At 45.9% G+C, this 19,019-nt stretch overlaps 1 protein-coding gene across 9 annotated transcripts in view; it reads right to left on the bottom strand.

The window, feature by feature from the left end:
• Window positions 1-776: 776 nt before the first annotated feature.
• sorbs2a (sorbin and SH3 domain containing 2a) overlaps window positions 777-19,019 on the bottom strand; it is a 105,671-nt gene continuing 87,428 nt past the window's right edge. For 7 of the 9 annotated variants that reach the window (XM_036933530.1, XM_036933531.1, XM_036933534.1 and 4 more), the window contains 12 exons: window positions 18,866-18,907; window positions 16,108-17,985; window positions 14,514-14,596; window positions 13,708-13,805; window positions 12,731-12,845; window positions 12,228-12,356; window positions 11,893-12,093; window positions 9,312-10,289; window positions 8,400-8,960; window positions 5,733-5,770; window positions 5,177-5,283; window positions 777-3,877 (listed from right to left, as the gene is read on the bottom strand). In XM_036933530.1, the coding sequence (XP_036789425.1) occupies window positions 3,816-3,877; window positions 5,177-5,283; window positions 5,733-5,770; window positions 8,400-8,960; window positions 9,312-10,289; window positions 11,893-12,093; window positions 12,228-12,356; window positions 12,731-12,845; window positions 13,708-13,805; window positions 14,514-14,596; window positions 16,108-17,985; window positions 18,866-18,907 (4,292 nt within the window). In that variant the 3' untranslated portion in view covers window positions 777-3,815. The remainder of the gene's footprint in view (window positions 3,878-5,176; window positions 5,284-5,732; window positions 5,771-8,399; window positions 8,961-9,311; window positions 10,290-11,892; window positions 12,094-12,227; window positions 12,357-12,730; window positions 12,846-13,707; window positions 13,806-14,513; window positions 14,597-16,107; window positions 17,986-18,865; window positions 18,908-19,019) is intronic. The other 2 variants (XM_036933532.1, XM_036933538.1) reach the window with 2 other exon arrangements.

Raw genomic sequence — 19,019 nt, 5'->3', positions numbered from 1 at the left:
ACAGTAAGCAAGACAGCCTAATCTATTCAAGTTGTCAGCCCTCTGTGCATTAAGTCTGTTTCCATAATGTCTACGGGGATGAAGAAAGCCAACGAAAACAATGGATGGCCAATTATGTTGACATTAAAAGTTGTTTGTTCTCCCCTCAGTGTCGATCTCCTGAAACGGCTAACATATACCTCCTTCAAGACCGATCAGTCCGGGTTTGTTTGTACAGTTGCGATGGGGACAGGTTTAGGGAGGAGCTGACTCCTACACAAATAAAGGATGTCTGGGATGGTGTGTGTATGTAGAAGGAGCGTAAGCACACACACACACACACACACACGTCTCCAAATACGTACCTACTTCACATAGAACAATTCAAATCGTCTTGATCCAACAATACAGTCCAATACATATTGGGGCAGAGTGAACTTTAACCTTTCAGTTTACCAATAGAAAAGACCCTACAGCTCAGCTTAAACAGAAGGCTCTGATGGAGACGATTTATGCCGAAACATAAGCTTTTTGTTTGTTTGTCCAATCAATAAATCTATCAGATTTACCCAGCAACAAAGCGCTCCTTTGTCTTTATTCTGATAGCCACCAGTTGAAGTATCCCGGGGCAAATTATGTTTTTTGGATAAATAGTTTAATTACATACAGTATCAAATGTACAGTAATTCCTACGTGGACAACAGCACTAGTTATAACTACCGTAATAACCATGTTTTTGTCACACCAGTGAGAAAAGAAGTTTGCCTGCTTTCAGACTTTCCAAAGAGAGAGAAATATTGAAATGATCAGGCAGAATTTATTACGAATACAGTCCCCAAAAATCGTAAATTAAAGCAGAAAGACTTGTAATAAGAATGTCATTGCAATGCCTCCACTTGAGTTTACATTTGGACAAAGCTAAGAATCTGCACTTCTAGGCCCCCTTTCAGATTCAATATAAACAACTCCAATGGGAGCCGGGGATCCTCCATGTCTTCAGTCCAAATCCTTTAAAGTCCCCGAAAGTGGTAGCAAAGGCAGACTATACATATTTTAAACGTTACAGTCTATCCTTAAGTTGTGGGTAAAGTACATTCCCTTATACTCAATTTTGTTCTCCAGAGTGGTTATCCCTGTTAACACTACAAGGTACCACTTTACATTAAGGTACCCTTCATAAAAGAGAACCTTAAAGTAGTGTAACCCACTACAAAAGTGTTCTGTTTTTGCATAAATGTTATTTATTTTTGCACCATAGGGATAATGGAGGTATGGCTGTTTGAGGCAAATGAGGTGGACGAAGGAAGAGGTGGTGTGGAAAAATGACAAGCAGAAAAAAAAGGCAACTCAAACTGACGGTGGGTGAGAAAAATAAGAGTTTATAAAGCAGTGGATCGGTGTCATCGATTTACAGCTCCATACAAAAGACGTACAACAAAAAAAAACGCCAACAGACACGCAGTGCTCTCACATGCCAGGGTCGTGTTCATTAGGGATAGCAACGGGAAACGTTTGCAACAGAACATGAAAATGTGCATTTCTTATTGGACATGTCCAGGGAGTCCGTTTTCTTTTGGTGCCTAAATGAACACGACCCAGGGAAGAGTGAATGAAAAGGGGATGGGGAGAAAAAATAAACTAGAACAAAACCAACCAAAGACAGAAACCAAAAAAATAAAGTAATTACATATTAAGGTGCTTAAACGATTGTTCTGCGGGCAGTGTTCTTCCTATATGAATACAATACTCATTTACACACGAAAAAGGCAAAAACAAAATGTCATAAATCATATTCATGGAACACAAAAAGTATGCCTAACCAATGTTATTCAAATACATTGTTATAAAAGCTATTGCAGTGACACTGTCTCTAATCGTTTCATTCATCCCGGACAGTAAGAAAGGTCGCCGTCAGAATGACCTATAGAGAGAGAAAACGACTCCAGGAACTTAACTGTATAATTCAATCAAATTCATTTACACCGCTTATCTGATTATATTAGAGTGAAGTAAAACATCCCATTTGGACAAAAAAGGCAACGAATGTGGCAACGTTCCTAATACGGTATTCAACAGCAATCGTAAAAAGAAAAAGCTCGTCGTCGAACAAAATAAACACCGTTTCAAAAAAGGGAGGGTTGTTTTATTGTTGAGACCTGAACGTTTGTTGTATATTGACAAATGTAAAATGTCAGACTTGACTGGGAACAAAAATTGGCCTATCGTCTCGTTATCTTAAACATGACAAGGGGATTTGCTGCGGTTGAAATTAGCCAAAAGTACACGTCAACTTTAGGCCACTTCCAACTAAAAGAAAGTAGACAAAGTAAGCTGAGAAACTGATGCTGCTCCATCCATTCCATGAGTTATATCTATGGACGGAGACGTCTAAACGACCTTTTCATCAATATTCAATACTTTTCCCCCATTAGAAACATCTATACATACAGAAAAAAAGTGGGAAAAACTAGTTGCTTTTGCATATGTATCAAACTCCCAAAGCCCTATCGACAATCCAATCTAGCTTTCACTTGTAAAATCCGTAGTGTAACGCAGACATTTTTACATGAGAGAGAAAGGATAAAACGCCAAGTCAACCAATCAATAAAATCCCAGATCTATAAATATTACTTCCATCAACAGTACAACATGTACTGTACTTGTTCAAGCAGAAGGGTTCAAAAGGAAATATCAACGATTGCCACTTCCACATTTGAAGTAACTCATCCATATAGGAGTTTGCAAACACTAAAATGAAAAACTGGAATTGACTGTAGACCCATAGCGGGCAGATATCCAGAACCTTCCGTTGCGAATAAAAGGCTCTGGATATACATATATGCATTCAATATCAATGCATTTGCCTCCAAACATGTCAGACCCTATCCCGTGGTATCCAGCAACACTTTTGGGTATCATGGATTACACAGCATCATCATTTTCACTGGGAAAATAGGTGAGTGTTCCTGTGTTGGGGTATGAAAATGTAACATCTGATGAAGATTTTTGTACTAATAACGCTGTGGTTGTTTCGTGTTGCTTATTGAAAGTCGGTGTGGATAAGAGCATTTGCCAAATGACTAAACATTGAAATGTGTTGCAATGTCCTATGACAATACTGCTCTGAAAATACCATGCCCTCCTATTACAGATAATACGCTTAGGGGGGTCTCTGTACTCATTTAACACTGAGGAAAAAGGGAAAAGAAACATGGCTGACATGATGATGTCAAGGCAATCCTGAGTGGCAGTTTACTTGGCATCTTTAACTCTCTCTTTACCACATTTGACCTCTCTGAAAGTTACACAATCAACTTATCAATGCAAGTTATTACATTACTGGGTCAAAATAGATCTAATGAATCAAATAACAGCAGATGTCAACACTAAAAAGGTGGCCATCTTGTTTGGCTACCCTTCCTTCAGTATCTGAGGTGACAGGAATACAAAAGTATGGATCTTCTTCAACCTCTACTCACTCCATCATTTAGAAAATAACCGTTTAGTTAGTGGAATAGTCTCCTGTAGAGTTGGCTAGTTAGAGCTAAAACAAAATACTTGCTGTGACGTCACACACGCTTGGGAAAGGCTTCTTGGATGACCCGACAGTGGGGGCGTGTTGTTCCGGGGTGAGGCTTCCCCTAGGTACAGATCTAGGGTCAGCTCCACCTCCCCCAATCCTAACCATAACCATTGGTGGGGAAAGTGCAAAACTGACCCAAATCAGTGTCTAGGAGCAACTTCATTTTACTCCGGGTTGGTTGTGTCCAATATGGGTTGTGCTAGAGATGGAAGGGCCCAAGTAAGGAGGGTGCGGGGGTGGACCGGATTCATCATTATAGTTTCTTGACGTAGTTTCCTGGGAAGGTTCCAAACTGCTTGCTCCGTCGAGAAGTCCCTTTGCAAAAAACACAAAAAACAGAGATGACATTCTCCACTGGACACCCAACGGTGACACAACGAAACGTCGTTGTAGGTCGTAAATGTAAAAGAGACCGTGTTTAATGAAGGCTAATAATAATAAACAATCGAATGTGTCCGTTTACACAGCTCACTAGAAGTGATTCAGTGGTTCTTATACGCAGAGAGAACTAGCCAGATAATTGCTGTATTAAATACCGTATTCAAATATTGCAAAAAAACACAACTGATTCCCTGCACCTTTAAAATAGATTCAAAGTTTAGTTTTTCAGCAGCTGTGCCTGTCTAGATGGCAGCATTCCTACCACACTGCAATGTACTCAATATCCAGATCAGGAAACTAATGATCTCGTCCAGCTAAACATCCCATTGCAACATGGCTGAATGTTGAGGAAGGAAGGAAATACAAGGACCTAGAAGAGGGGGTGGAAATGTATTCTCAGTGCCACCAGTCTTTAGTGGATAATACTGCCGTTTGGTATCCAGCTGAGTTGTCAAAATGGATTAAGTGGACATTTCAGAGTGGGAGAGGAAGTCCCTGTTCTGAAACAACTCCTAGCCCCTAGGCACTTCCCCTAGCTCCTAAGTACTTCTCCTAGCTCCCAAGCACTTCTCCTAGCTCCTAGGCATTTGTAAATCTGAGAGGGCTGAATAGATTTAAGTAATGTGGCAGAAATTCCAGCTTGCCTATCAGAGGGCAAGGTGGGACTATAACCACATTTCTTATCCTTATCAAAGTCTTTTAGATGTACGCCCTAAGTGCCTACAGGCTAGGGGTTGTTTCAGGATGGGGCTGAAGTGTGTTGTACTCAGGGCACAGGCAGTAGAACTAAAGGTAGTAGATCGCACAAGGAACTCGAGCACCACCAACTGGTGAGAGTGGGGTACAAGTTGAACATTAATGCCATTACAGTATCCACTGCTGCAAATCTACTAACTGCAGGGCTCTCCAACCCTGTTCCTACCATCTTGTAGGTTTCACTCCAACCCAAATCAAGCACACCAGATTCTAATAATCAGCTGGTTGATGAGATGAATCAGGTTAGTTACAATTGGGGTTGGAGCAAAAACCTACAGGAGGATAGCTCTCCAGGAACAGGGTTGGAGAACCCTCTACTACAGCCTACCAGAGCGCTGCACCCGTCAAAACTATTTCCGATCTTCTGTCATGACTGGATAGAGAACAGCTTAGCTTTTCAACAACAGCTTAGCTTTTCAACAATCAAGTACGGTGATTCTGTGAGGAAAGGTTGACGCCTTTATTCTCCTCTCTTACCGACAAACCAGCCGTCGTCACACTTCTCCATGACGTCCACGACGTCCCCCTCCTTCAGCTCCAGCTCATCCTCGTTACGGGGCAGATAGTTGTACAGGGCCTGGAACCTGGAACCAGGGATGTGTGAGAAACATGGCCCACGCCGCTATGGCTTTGTGATGAGATAATTATTGATGGTGGATGTTGATGTAGGCAGGTAGCCTAGCGGCTAAGAGCATTGGGCCAGTAACCGAAAGGTTGCTGGTTCGAATCCCAGAGCGGACTAGGTGAAAGATCTGCCGCGTTGCCCTTGAGCAAGGCACTTAGCCCTAATTGCTCTGAATAACAGTGAAAATAACAGGAACATGTATGTTGATGATAATGCTGATTGTAAAAGTATTTAGGAGGTTATGCTGACAGATAATGTCAGACTCCAAATGAAATGCATGTAAATGTAGGACATCTGTGATGATATTGCTGAAGATATTGCTGATTACTAGAACAACCGATGGGGCCACAACCATGGAAATATAACCCACACAATGATGACGATGATTGAGATTCTACTGTTACTTACGGGTCTCCTCCACCATGGAGCAAATCCTGCACAAACCTCTGAGGGAGAGACACAGAGAGAGAGAGATAAGTAGTTTGACAAATAGTTGATATGGTGATATAAATCCACTGCTTTGAGAGTCACACTTATCCAAATTCAATAAACCCCCAAATCCACTAACAAAAACACACCAAATCTCAAAGCTCAATCCCCTACAAAGAAGAAAATGCACTACAATGTAGTCAAACAATATCATGCACTGAAATCCTGGGGTAACTAACAGGGTATTATTAGAGAACAAAGATTACGTTCCCCACAATGCACAGCTGCTAGTGTCACGCCCCTACCCTTTGACCTCTAACAGGTGACATACAGGACCTTTCGGGTCCTGACGGGGCTACGGGAGGGTTTACCATCGACCGCGAGGAGGTCGTGCTTAAAAGGAGGCTGAGAACCAGAAATGCGACACAACAACAAGACAGACGGCCGTCAGCCTCCATTTTCAGAAAGAACAAGAGCAGCCATTTTGACCACAGAGAATCACTGGTATTGTCCCAAAGGACACCCTATTCCCTATATAATGCACAAATATTTTTACAAAGTTAAAGGTTAGTGCATTATATAGGGAGTACATTGTAATTTGATACAAAAACACTTCAGTTGCAAACTCCTGAGCACTCGTATGCAAGGGCTGTCTTCCCATGTATACAAAGGCATACAGTTGAAGTCGTAAGTTTACATACACCTTAGCCAAATACATTTAAACTCAGTTATTCACAATTCCTGACATTTAATCATAGTAAAAAAGCCCTGTCTTAGATCAGTTAGGATCACCACTTTATTTTAAGAATGTGAAATGGCAGAATAATAGTTGAGAGAATTACTTATTTCAGCTTTTATTCCTTTCATCACATTCCCAGTGGGTCAGAAGTTTACATACACTCAATTAGTATTTGGTAGCATTGCCTTTACAATTGTTTAACCTGGGTCAAACATTTCAGGTAGCCTTCCACAAGCTTCCCACAATAAGTTGGGTAAATTTTGGCCCATTACTCCTGACAGGGCTGGTGTAACGGAGTCAGGTTTGTAGGCCTCCTTGCTCGCACACGCTTTTTCAGTTCTGCCCACAACTTTTCTATGGGATTGAGGTCAGGGCTTTGTGATGGCCACTCCAATACCTTGACTTTGACTTACCTTGACTCCAAACATAGCAATGGTCATTATGGTCAAACAGTTATATTTTTGTTTCATCAGACCAGAGGACATTTCTCCATTGTCCCAATGTGCAGTTGCAAACTGTAGTCTGGCTTTTTTATGGCGGTTTTGGAGCAGTGGCTTCTTCCTTGCTGAGAGGCCTTTCTGGTTATGTCGATATAGGATTTGTTTTACTGAGGATATAGATAATTTTGTACCTGTTTCCTCCAGCATCTTCACAAGGTCCTTTGCTGTTGTTCTGGGATTGATTTGCACTTTTCCCACCAAAGTGCGTTCATATCTAGGAGACTGAATGTGTCTCCTTCCTGAGCGGTGTGACGGCTGCGTGGTCCCATGGTGTTTATCCTTGCGTACAATTGTTTGTACAGATGAACATGGTACCTTCATGGGTAACGCTGCTTCGAGGGTGCTGTTGTCGATGTGTTCCTGGTTCGAGCCCAGGTAGGAGCGAGGAGAGGTACGGAAGCTATACTGTTACACTGGCAATACTAAAGTGCCTATAAGAACATCCAAAGGTATAAGAAATACAAATGGTATAGAGAGAAATAGTCCTATAATTCCTATAATAACTACAACCTAAAACTTCTTACCTGGGAATATTGAAGACTCATGTTAAAAGGAGCCACCAGCTTTCATATGTTCTCATGTTCTGAGCAAGGAACTGAAACGTTAGCTTTTTTACATGGCAAATATTGCACTTTTACTTTCTTCTCCAACACTTTGTTTTTGCATTATTTAAACCAAATTGAACATGTTTCATTATTTACTTGAGGCTAAATTGATTTTATTGATGTATTATATTAAGTTAAAATAAGTGTTCATTCAGTATTGTTGTAATTGTCATTATTACAAATAAAAATACAAAAATACATGTAAAAATTAAATAAATTGGCTCCGGCTTTTTTTGTCCTCCAATAATCAGTATCGGTATTGGCGTTGAAAAATCATAATCGGTCGACCTCTAATTATAAGTGAAATAATCTGTCTGTAAACAATTGTTGGAAAAATTACTTAGGACATCTACTTTGTGCATGACACAACAGACTTTCCAAAACCATAGTTTGTTAACAAGAAATTTATGGAGTGGTTGAAAAACGAGTTTTAATGACTCCAACCTAAGTGTATGTAAACGGCCGACATCAACTGTACATAGTTTATACTGTATAGGTGATTTATACACCTCTTATAGGCTACACACAATACATCTAAAAGAAGCTAGCCTGGGTAAACACACTGGTGCTCTCTCATTAATACTGGCATACACTGAGCATATGGGCATCTGCAACCAGGCGTCCAACATGCTGCTAATTCACGCATTGTCATCACACAGCCGCACAACACACTTCACTGGTCCAACAGGTGATTAATACAGATTAATTAGGGCACAACACACACAGTCCGTCAGGGTTAATTTTAGTTAGCTTTTCTTATAATTTTGTATAACGCAATAAGAGCACCTGCAGTGTCTTTTACCTTGATCTTAGGAGACCTAGGTTCTGGAAAGGGTACAAGTGGAGGGGAGAGAGGGAGAGGAGGAAAAGAGGGTGGAGGGGAGGATGGGAGCGAGTGTTGTGTGTCAGGGATGGGGGAGGTTGGAGGAGAGGGTTGGAGAGGAGGAGGGGAGACCAGGGCTTGACGTGAGGCCAAAAGGGAGGAAGAGGGAGGGGTGGGGGGAGGAGGAGTAGAGGATGGGCGGGAGGCAGGGAGGGGTGAGGTCGTGAGAGGCGGAGAGATGAGAAGGGGAGAAGAGGGTGAAGGAGAAGAGAGGTAGGAGGTAGAGATGAGGGAAGTGGGGGGAGGAGAGCAGGGTGGCACAATCTGTTGCGAGGAGGAGAGGGGAATTGGGGGAGGGGTAGGAAGATGGGACAGTGGAGAGGAAGAAGGCATAGCCAGGGCTTCAGCTGGTTGTGAGGCAGAGTAAAAAGCGGGGGATGGTGAGGAGGGAGGAGAGACAGGGGGAGGGAGGAGGGTGATGGGTTCCAACTGTGCCGGGTTGCACAAAGTGCTGTGACAGCGGGTCGGATAGACATCAGCCTGGGAAGGGAAGGAAAATGTGACACCAATCACACCCAGCGTCAAACCTCGAGCTGAATCAACATTCCAAAATGTAGGTTCAGTATCGAAGCATTACTCTGCATAATCAAGTAAAACGATCCAGAAAAGGCATGATGTGAAACTACGGGGGTTAGGGTCAATTCCATTTCAATCCATATATCCAAATTTACCAAAGCCCTGGTTAATCCTGTATTTTTCATTATAATAAGTACATCTTACTTTATTATCAAACTGTGTAAAACTGTTTGGAATTGGCTCGGGTTAGGTGTTAGCAAGCATGTGTGTATGCTTCAACTGAGTCTGAAACCTGGTCCACACATCATGCGCTACCTCTGTTTTCAGCCCCTCTCTGTGGACAGTTACAGTACCACAGTCTACATCAATGTTCCTTTCTTCTTCCTTCTCCTCTTCTTCCCCTCCTATAGCTTCCTCCTCTTCCTCAATGTACAACGTCATCGGCCTCTGAGACCCTGCCGTCCGCCTATTCACCCTTTTTGATTGGCTGTCCTGCGTGATGGACAGGGGCTGCATAGTCACAGGCTTATGAAACTCTGACTCTAGCCTAACCCTGCTCTGTGATTTGTTGGTCAGTGCCACGGCCGGCTTGAGAATCTCCCCTCCATCTTCGTCACACATGGGCTGATCCAGGATCATAGACAACAACTGATCATAGGGATCTTCCACTTGCTGCTGAAGAGGGGGGGGTTCCGTTTCTAGTTCTAAGGATACTGGCGGAACACTTGGCCTGTACCACAGCAACAAATCTGCGGGCGTGTCCCCCGGCTCGGGTTCAGTGCAGAAGAACCCCCCTCTGCCTGCTAGGGACAGTGGTTTGTTCTGTTCACTGTCTCTTAGGCCCCTCTCTTCGAGGTATCCCAGGAAGGAGTCGGGCACGGGGGAGGCGGAGGGAGAGGAGGAGTCAGGAGGAGGGGGTGGAGAGAAAGGAGGGGCTGAGGGGGGGGAGTCTAAGTCAAACAGCCACTGCTTGACAGCCGGGCGGGAGGAGGCGAGACAACTGGATGCATTTCGTGGCGGAGGGGTGAGCCCTCGTTTGGGTGGCGCGGGAGGGGTGGCCCTCCGTTCTTGATCTTCCAGGAAAGGGAGGAGGCTTGGGGGGAAGGGGGGCGGCGTGGGTGGTATGGGGGTATCGGAGGAGGGGGGGCTGAGGGTGAGGGAGAGCCACTCGCTGGTGACGGCCTGCAGACAGAGGGTCTTCACGGGAGGAGGAGGGGTGTGGGGGGAGGGGGGCGTGGAGCGAGGATGGTGGTGGTGATGGAGGGAAGGGGGGGTGGGAGTTCTGTTGAATGGCTCCGGAGGGAGAGAGAAAGAGAGAGAGAGAGGAGGGGGGGGATAAAAAAGCGGAGACTTACACACCAGGAGTGGAGAGGTGTGAGGGACTGAGGGAAAGAGGAGATGCACACAAACCCATCCACACTCATTCTCCCCTGCCATCCAAACCCAACAGTACCCTCTCTCCATCTCATTTCATTCTCTCGCACGAACACACACACACTTACTTCACCAGGCTCAAATGTTCTAAATGCATCTGGGTCGAGTTGTGTGAAGCCTCTCCGTTAAAGGGATAGTACAGAGATTTGACATATTTTGTTTCCTTACTGTGAAAGCAGTCTATGGACAAGGAGAGACTGTCTTCCACGCTCAAAACCTCTACTAGGCATTGAAATGCTATCACTCTGCGTGGACAGGACTTCCTCTTTAAGCCATAGCATGTCGACAGCCACTTGAGACAGCATGGTACACATGTAGGTTTCTTAAAGGGGAGGTAGTAGGATCCCTAACGCATTTACAGCGCTTAGGAAAAGCTTTACACAACATCCAGAAAGAGGAAACCATGCAAGTGACGAGACTTGCTTGAGTTTTAGGCTGGATATCTTTAAAGCACTGTGACAACTGCTGATGTAAAAAGGGCTTTATATATTTTTTTTGGGGGGGGGGGTTGATTGATTAAGGGTGGGTTGCACCAACATGGTTAAAATTCACCTAGGATTAGAGCTAATCTAGGTTTTGTAAATCTAGGTTTATAATTAATCAGAGAATGTGTTGCACCACTTCATTTTAAATCTGGATCAGTAAATCTATCATTAAAAGGTTTTAAACTATGATTAGTGACGTGTTACACCAATATACAAGGTATTTCGTGAATTGAAAACGAAGTAGCTAGCCACAAATGAGGCCACAAAGTTGCTGTTCCCGGATAAAATAAACAATGTAACGTTAGAACTACTGTAGCTCCATCACTGAAAGGTTCTCACGGCTTGGCTGATTTGAAATAAAATCCTTTATTTGCCAGTACTAGACAGAAAACTAATTTGTTAGCTACTGCAGCTAGCCAGTTTATGAACCAAGCTAGCTAGCGTACAATATCATGTATATTATTGTCATTACTTAACGTTATTTAGCCTTTTATTATTTGTCCGCTAGTCACCTGATCCTGGCACGTCAAAGAAGTTCACATTTCTCCTCTTATGAAAGAAAAACCTCTTGTCGGAGCTGAAGGAGGAATTTAGCAACGTAGTGGAGGATAAAAAGACAGACAACACCACTGTCAAAAAGAAGGAAGACACCTGGGCCATTTTAATCTAGGTTTAAAGTGAAAACTACATTTAGATTAGAGGAAGGATTTCATTCACCTAGGATTCATTTAAAAACTAGGTTTAAAATGTGGTGTAACAAGATGAATAGATAAAGCTTGATTTAACCCAGATAATCCATGTTGGTGCAACTCACCCTAAGACTTAACGGTAGTTTCAGTGAAATGACATCATTATACACAGCGGGGAAACTTGCTGCTCACTGACATAAAAAACAACAGACTGTCACTATTGGCTTACTCCAGTTTGGACTAAGTCTTGTGTGGACTAATACAATATTCTTCTTCTTCTGTCCCTACCTTGGTGGGCGTGGAGCCCTGTGTCCTGTTGCTGGGGTAGCCGTGTGGGTCTGGGTGGTGGGAGGGGGCGGGGCTCTTGGAGGGCGAGCGTTTGACGATGTCTATGTAGGCCACAGGGAAGATGCCCTGCTTGGTGGTGTCTGGGATGTTCCCCTCGTACCAGTTCTGGTCCACCTGTCTCAGCAAGACTACCCTCTCACCCTGCAGATTATACACACACACAGGCAGACACACACGGAAATGAAGACACGTCAGTGAACAGACATGCGCATTGACTAATGCACAATCACACCAACACACACGCACAAATTCGTGTACACACACACACACCTTACCTTGCGGAGGGACAGCTCCACGTTTGTGTCAGCGTTGAAATTGTAACGGGCCACCCCCTCCCCGATCTCTCTGACGTGTGCTGGTGGAGGAGGCCTAATCGGCTGCTGCTTATCTGGCAACGGCATCTTCTGTGTGTGTGTGTGTGTGGAGAGAGTGGGGAGATATAGGTCCAAGAAGTAATCAATTAAACTGCACACAAAGCTGGGTGGTGACAACACACACACACCTAGACATTCACACAACATAATCATCATCATCTGAAACACACACACACACGGCAGGTAGCCTAGCTGTTTAGAGTGTTGGGCCAGTAACCGAAAGGTCACTGGTTCAAATCCCCTGGGACGGCAAGGCCGTTAACCCCCAACAACTCCTCTCTCTCTCCTCTGATTCAGAGGGGTTGGATTAAGTGCGGAAGACATTTCGGTTGAAAGCATTCAGTTGTGCAACTGACTAGGTATCCCCCTTTCCCTTCACCTCATACACACTCAATGTGCTCTACCTCTATGTAGGAGATGGGGAAGATGCCCAGTCGTCCGCGGTGCTCCCCCTCGTACCAGTTGCTGTCGATCTGTCTGATGATGTTCACCGCGTCGCCCTTCTTGAACGTCAGCTCTCTGAAACAACGGTCACAAGATGCTTCTTATAACCCCCAAACACCAGTCTCTATGGGCCCGTTTCCCAGATGGAGCAGTCCTGAACTACAAAAGGCACGCTCAATGGAGAATCTCTACTGAAATTGCTTTTCAGTCCAGGACTGGGCTTGGTCCGTGTTTGGAAAACCGGCTACCAATGACATGTATTGACTATATGTGGCCCGTGCAGGGATCAAACCCAAAACCCTGGTGTTGGCAGCACTGTGTTCAAAGGGTACAAACATTAAGTCACTGGAATCATCCATGTGACATTGTTAACCAGCCAGGCACTAGTCTGAAGCCCAGAATCTAGGCGTGTTAAGCCGGAACATTGTGGGAGGCAACCTCAATGTCTAGAGAGACTAGCCAAGCACCATTTTAGTATGAAGAGCAATGGGGGGCAACAATCGTCCATGCACGCCTTTCAAGGTAGGGAAATGATTAAGCAGGCGGATGTGAAGGTAAGCAAGTCACTGCTTTTTAAACCTAAAATGCATTACCCACTGCACCATACCAGTGTCTATAGTATGGGAACAAAGCCATTTTCTACGTTCCCTAGTAAAAAAAACAACATAAGGAGGAAGAGTCCTAGAAAACTGATTCTGATGATAATATATCATAATCACAGTTTTCACCTGTAGACACTGGAATGGGCTGGAGATAATGAATGAGGCTATTGCCCATAACTGAGGTTAACCTTGGGCCCCTCAAAGAAAAGTGGGCTGTCTGTTTCAAGCGTTGTGCATGCCCAGCCTACTTGCTTGCAAACCAGTGCAGCACATACCGAGGTCCCTGTATCTCCCCTCCACACACGCATTTCATTGCATTCAGTCACTTTACTCACTTAGCGGTCTGTGCCTTAAAGTCATATATAGCTCTGGCAGGCTGTTTCTGATGGAGGAGAGAGAAGAGAATGAGTTGGGTCATCTGCTTATGGGAGACCTATGAAGATGAGTGAGAGAGTGATGTATAAAGAGAGAGCGATAGATAAAGAGATATAGAGAGAGATAAAGAGCGAGCGATAGAGTGAGAGAAAGAGAGAGAAAGCGAGAGGAGATAGAGAGAGAGATATAAAGAGAGAGAGAGCGAGATATAAAGAGCGAGAGAGAGAGAGCGAGAGAGATAAAGAGAGAGAGAGCGAGAGAGATAAAGAGAGAGAGAGCGAGAGAGATAAAGAGAGAGCGAGAGAGAGATAAAGAGAGAGAGCGAGAGAGATAAGACAGAGGTAAAGAGGGAGAGAGAGCGAGCGAGGTAAAGAGAAAGAGAGCAGCTATGTGTTACTAGATATGATACAATTATGTTGAAATGGAAAGCTTATCAGGACAGTGAAATTATTCTATTTGAATCAATCAAGTACTAGGTAGAGAAGAAAACCAGTAGTACTTTGTAATAGCCTGCTAAAAATAAAATACATCTTCTAAATAGGAGTACCAGTGTTTCCCTTTGCATTGAATAGACGGGGTGTCTAGCTCTTTGGACCCCACCTAAAAGAATGTGGCTTCAAATGATTGCAATTGAAAATGTTGCGGATTTAATGCGCCCCCCGCCTGCAAAATAAGTCAACTATGGGAAACACTGGGATGTACTGGTTTAGCTAGTCTCATTCATCATCAAAGTTAGTCTGGAAAATCAAAGTTCTGGTTTGGCTACCTCTCTGTCCGGGGTGGCTCGTCTGGTCTGCCCCCCTCCCCCGTCGCTGGTGGTTGTGTTGTACCCCCTGGAGGCATCCTGCTCTGTGAGGGGGAACAGCACAGGGGTCAAGGGTTATCATAAGGGTCAACAAAACAGTGTTGCCATGGCGATGGGCCGACACGTGCACAGCGACGCCAGGAGGCATGTTCAGAAGGGCGAAACCGTTACAGCGTGCTCAGATAGAAATGCATTGTGCAGAAACTGACATGATCGTCTTTTATGCAGAATATCATGTTGGCTTTATCTGTTACATTTCCCATGGGAGGATTCAGAAGGGTGAAATGTGCAGAACGTTGCAGGTGGAAATGCAATATAATAGAGCTGACACAATTGTCTATTCTCCATGATCAAAAGAGGAATGTCTGTTCTAGTCAATATAATCTGTGTCTTAGCGTTCTGTAGCGTTGCGCCTCCCTGAGTAAACCACCTTGGTTTACACAATGGGTGATGATGTCATTCAGGGTAGTGATGTCATCCAGGAAATGAGTGTCGGGCAGGAAATGACAAAATAAAATTATAATAAATTAAAATGCATTTTATTTCCATTTCAGGGAAAACACATGGTTCGGATAGTGTAGCACAGTATGATTAAAAGGAAAAGCATGCCCACGTCACAAAACGAGAACAGAACATTTGAACAGAAGAGCACAGAAGGAGAAGTCATTCATACTAGCAAGCGCATACAGTGAGCTCCAAAAGTATTGGGACATTGACAATTGTTGTTGTTGTTTTGTCCCAATCATTTTGGAGCTCACCGTATTCCCAAAAAATAACGAAATCCAATTGATAAACCGTCCATATCGGGATGTCTCATGGTCTGACAAACACCGCTGTAGCTCGGCCACCTTCCACTGCAGAAGGCCACCGTAGGAGGATGCGGTGGATTGAGACGCAGCCCGTGCAATATCGCTAGCTTAAGCCGACGGATTTCGACTGGGATTCTTTTATTATGTTACTTAGATTGACGAACGGGTGACTTTTGAGACTCTTAAGGATTAAACTCATAGTCATTGTATCATTTAAAATCCAAAGTGTACACTTGCTGGAGTACAGAGCCAAATCAACAATGGTGTCACTGCCCCAACACTGAGCTCGCTGTACATTCCTAAAAATATATTCATCCAATTGATAAACCATCCCTGACAAAATCATAAATGCAAGTGGTTCAACATAACAAGGTACGTACTGAAGGGGAGTGAAACAATACACCAAAAACAACTGGGAAACAAGCAGCAAAAAGAGAAATGCCGACAATAACACAACATACATCTCAGTAAACAACACAATCCTTTAACCATATAAAGGGAATGAAGAGGAAGCATGCGGTCCCTGGGTGTCTTGAGGATGAGCCAATAGGAACAGGGCTTCTTTAACCTCAGCTCTGTTCATTGGCCCGTTGCTGAAGCACAGTGACTGGTAGGAGGGGAGGTGGTCACAGTCAGGCAGTGCTGGGGAGAGTCGAGGAGGGAGATGATGGACTGAGGGCTGGTGTGTGTGCGTGTGTTTGTAGTACAAGTGTGTGTATATATATATATGTGTGTGCATGCTCCACCTGCGTTGCCTGGCTCCTCTCCAAAGTCGTTGTTATTGGAGGCATCTGTATGGAGACTGTAAGAGGTACTTAGCGGCGACTGTAGCCGCGGTGACGAGCTGTACCCCGTGGGACTCCCGTCGGGGTACGAGGAGCTTGAGGAGGGACCCCCCTTGCGGCTCCCCCTCAGTCCCCGCAACGAGGAGCTCCTCTCGGGCACATCCGGGAGGATCTCAGCCAGTAGCCTCCGGAGGATGCTATCGTCTGGTAGCCTAGCGCCGCTCCGGCCTCGCTCCGCTTGGATGTGTTCGTAGATATCCCTCAAGGCTGCATCCAAAGCTTCATAGACGGCTTCTTTAGACTTGGGCCTGGTACTTCGACCTCCACTACTCCTTCTCGAAGTGGGTGGAGAATCACCCTTTTTCCTTCGGAAAGGCACGGGACTGATGAGGAAGGCCAGTTTGGACATCCCCTGCTGGGTTTGGGCTGCTTGGGACGAGGGGGGTAGGGCATGGTGGTCCCCTCCGCTCCCTCCCCTTCCCCCGTGTCTGGTTTGCTGTGCCTGGGGGGGTTTCTGCCGGAGCTCCTGGCGGGCCCGCTCCCGCTCGTGGCGCAGCATAGTGGTAAAGCGAGTGTTGGAGGCCGGGCAGCGTCCTTTACACGAGCTGATGAGGTGACGGTGCTGGTAGCCCTGACCCTGACCGAGAGACTGATGACTGGGGTTGTGGTGGCTGTGGCTGTGGTGGTGTCGAAGGTGGTGGTGGGAGGAGGGGCCGTAGAAGCTCTCGACTGACGAGGTGAGCGAGCAGTGGTCGAAGTCGCTCTCGCTGCAGAAGGAGGATCCTTCGACTTGGACAAAGTCACTGAGGTCCGAGGCGGCTGCATCCTGCTCTGACTCAGAGTACTCGGCCCCTGGGACAGTGGCGCGTCGATAAACGAGGGGGTCGGGGAAATCGCGGTGGTGGGGGTCTAGAGCGAGGCGGGGCTGACCCTCGGGCGGGTTCCTTGCACCCTGGTGAGCGTGATGGTGGTCAAAAGTGTGATGGGACGTCCCGTTACCATTCCCATTGTTAATGTCTTCTTCTAGCAGAGACTCAATGGAGAAACGGCGTTTGGGGTACCCGGGTGTCTCCCTACCCCCGCCGCCTCCTCCCCCGCTACTACTGGCACGGGACGATGACCCGCCGGGCGTGGTTGCGCCAGATGGGACCTCGCTATCTCCCAAGTCGGGCATGGACTTGGACTTCTGGATGAGTTGCTCGTACGTGGAGATGCGCATTGGCACCGTATCGCGAGGGACCTCCAGGCCCCACGACGGCCCCCAGGGGGAGAGTTTTCGGGGGAAGAGGTGCGGCTGGCGCTCCAGCTCCAGGATGCGGGCACGGACCGAGCGGATGACGTCAGAGGGTAGCAGCTGGGCGCGGTCGATGTGGTGCATCTTGCGGTAGAGCTTCAGGAAGCCTGGCGCGTCGTGGGCACGTCGCCGGTGCGGGCGAGGCAAGGAGCGAGTAGAGGACGATGCGGTTTGCCCCAATGGGTTGTCGAATACCAGTGACCCGGCGCTCTCCGAACGGATAGCCTTGTGCCCGCCGGGGCCCCCTGGGTGCCCGTCGTTGAGCAAGTTGTCGCAGCTACGCGACTTCAGCTTTGCGGGCGAGGGCGGTGCGTCTTCTGTGCTGCTCCATGTCTCGGCGTCCTGCCGGAGCGTCTGCCAGCCGTTCTTGAAGCAGATGGCGCGCTTGAGGGGCGAGGAGGGCGAAGAGGCTGCCCCCGGGTTGGCATCGTCGTCGTAGCGACGGTGGGCGAGGTTGGAGGGCATGGGGGAGAGAGGGGAGCGGAGGTACGGGCCCGGGGAAGAGCTCAAACGGGGGGAGTAGGTCATTTCGCACGTGACCCCACCTTTCAGACGATCCCATAAACCAGAGCAGCGTGGTAGAGAGGAAAAGAGGAGGAGGATATTAACCACGCAGAGAGAGAGAGGAATACAGAGATAAAGAAATACAGAAGGAGAAATATAGAGGCTATAACAGAACACTTGAACATACTGTAGCCTTCATCATGCAATGGTGGAGAGAGGGTGAGAACGAGAGTGAAGCTAAAATGGAGCACTTGAACATCAGTACCATTGTGTCAAACACAGAGGACAATGGTGGAGAGATTTACATTTACACCTCTCTCATCCTTTTCACAATATACTATACACTGAGTGTACAAAACATTAAGAACACCTGCTCTTTCCATGACATAGACTGACCAGGTGAAAACTATGATCACTTACTGATGTCACTCATTAAATCCACTTCAGGGTAGATGAAGGGGAGGAGACAGGTTAAAGAAGGATTTTTATGAGACATGGATTGTGTGTGTTTGCCATTCAGAGGGTGAATGGGCAAGACAAAATATTTAAGTGCCTTTGAAAGAGGTATGGTAGTAGGTGCCAGGAGCATCGGTTTGTTTCAAGAACTGCAACGCTGCTGGGTTTTTCACACTCAACATTTTCCCCGTGTGTATCAAGAATGGTCCACCGCCCAAAGGACATTCAGTCAACTTGACACAACTGTGGGAAGCATTGGAGTCAACATGGGCCAGCATCCCTGTGGAACACTTTCGACACCCTGTAGAGTCCGTTCCCGACCATTTGAGGCTGTTCTGAGGACAAAAAAGGGGGGCTGCAACTCAATGTTAGGAAGGTGTTCTTAAATGTTTTGTCAGTGTACATGCAACAGGGACAGATGTACAACTGACAAAGGCAGACAACCAAAAGATGACAAAACAGTACCGCTAATCTTTTCTGTGGTCACCCCACTATGAGACAGGAAACCTGTGGACATAATGAGCGTAATTAGACAACACTACACAACAGACTTTGTTTCCCAATCCATTCCTGGGGGGATCCCGATGGGGTTTTTTGCTCCAGCCCAGTACTAACACAC

This window comes from Oncorhynchus mykiss, chromosome 10, assembly GCF_013265735.2.
Source record: "Oncorhynchus mykiss isolate Arlee chromosome 10, USDA_OmykA_1.1, whole genome shotgun sequence".
In the NCBI taxonomy this organism is placed as follows: Eukaryota; Metazoa; Chordata; class Actinopteri; order Salmoniformes; family Salmonidae; genus Oncorhynchus; species Oncorhynchus mykiss.
This window is presented reverse-complemented; position numbering and strand designations above follow the sequence as displayed.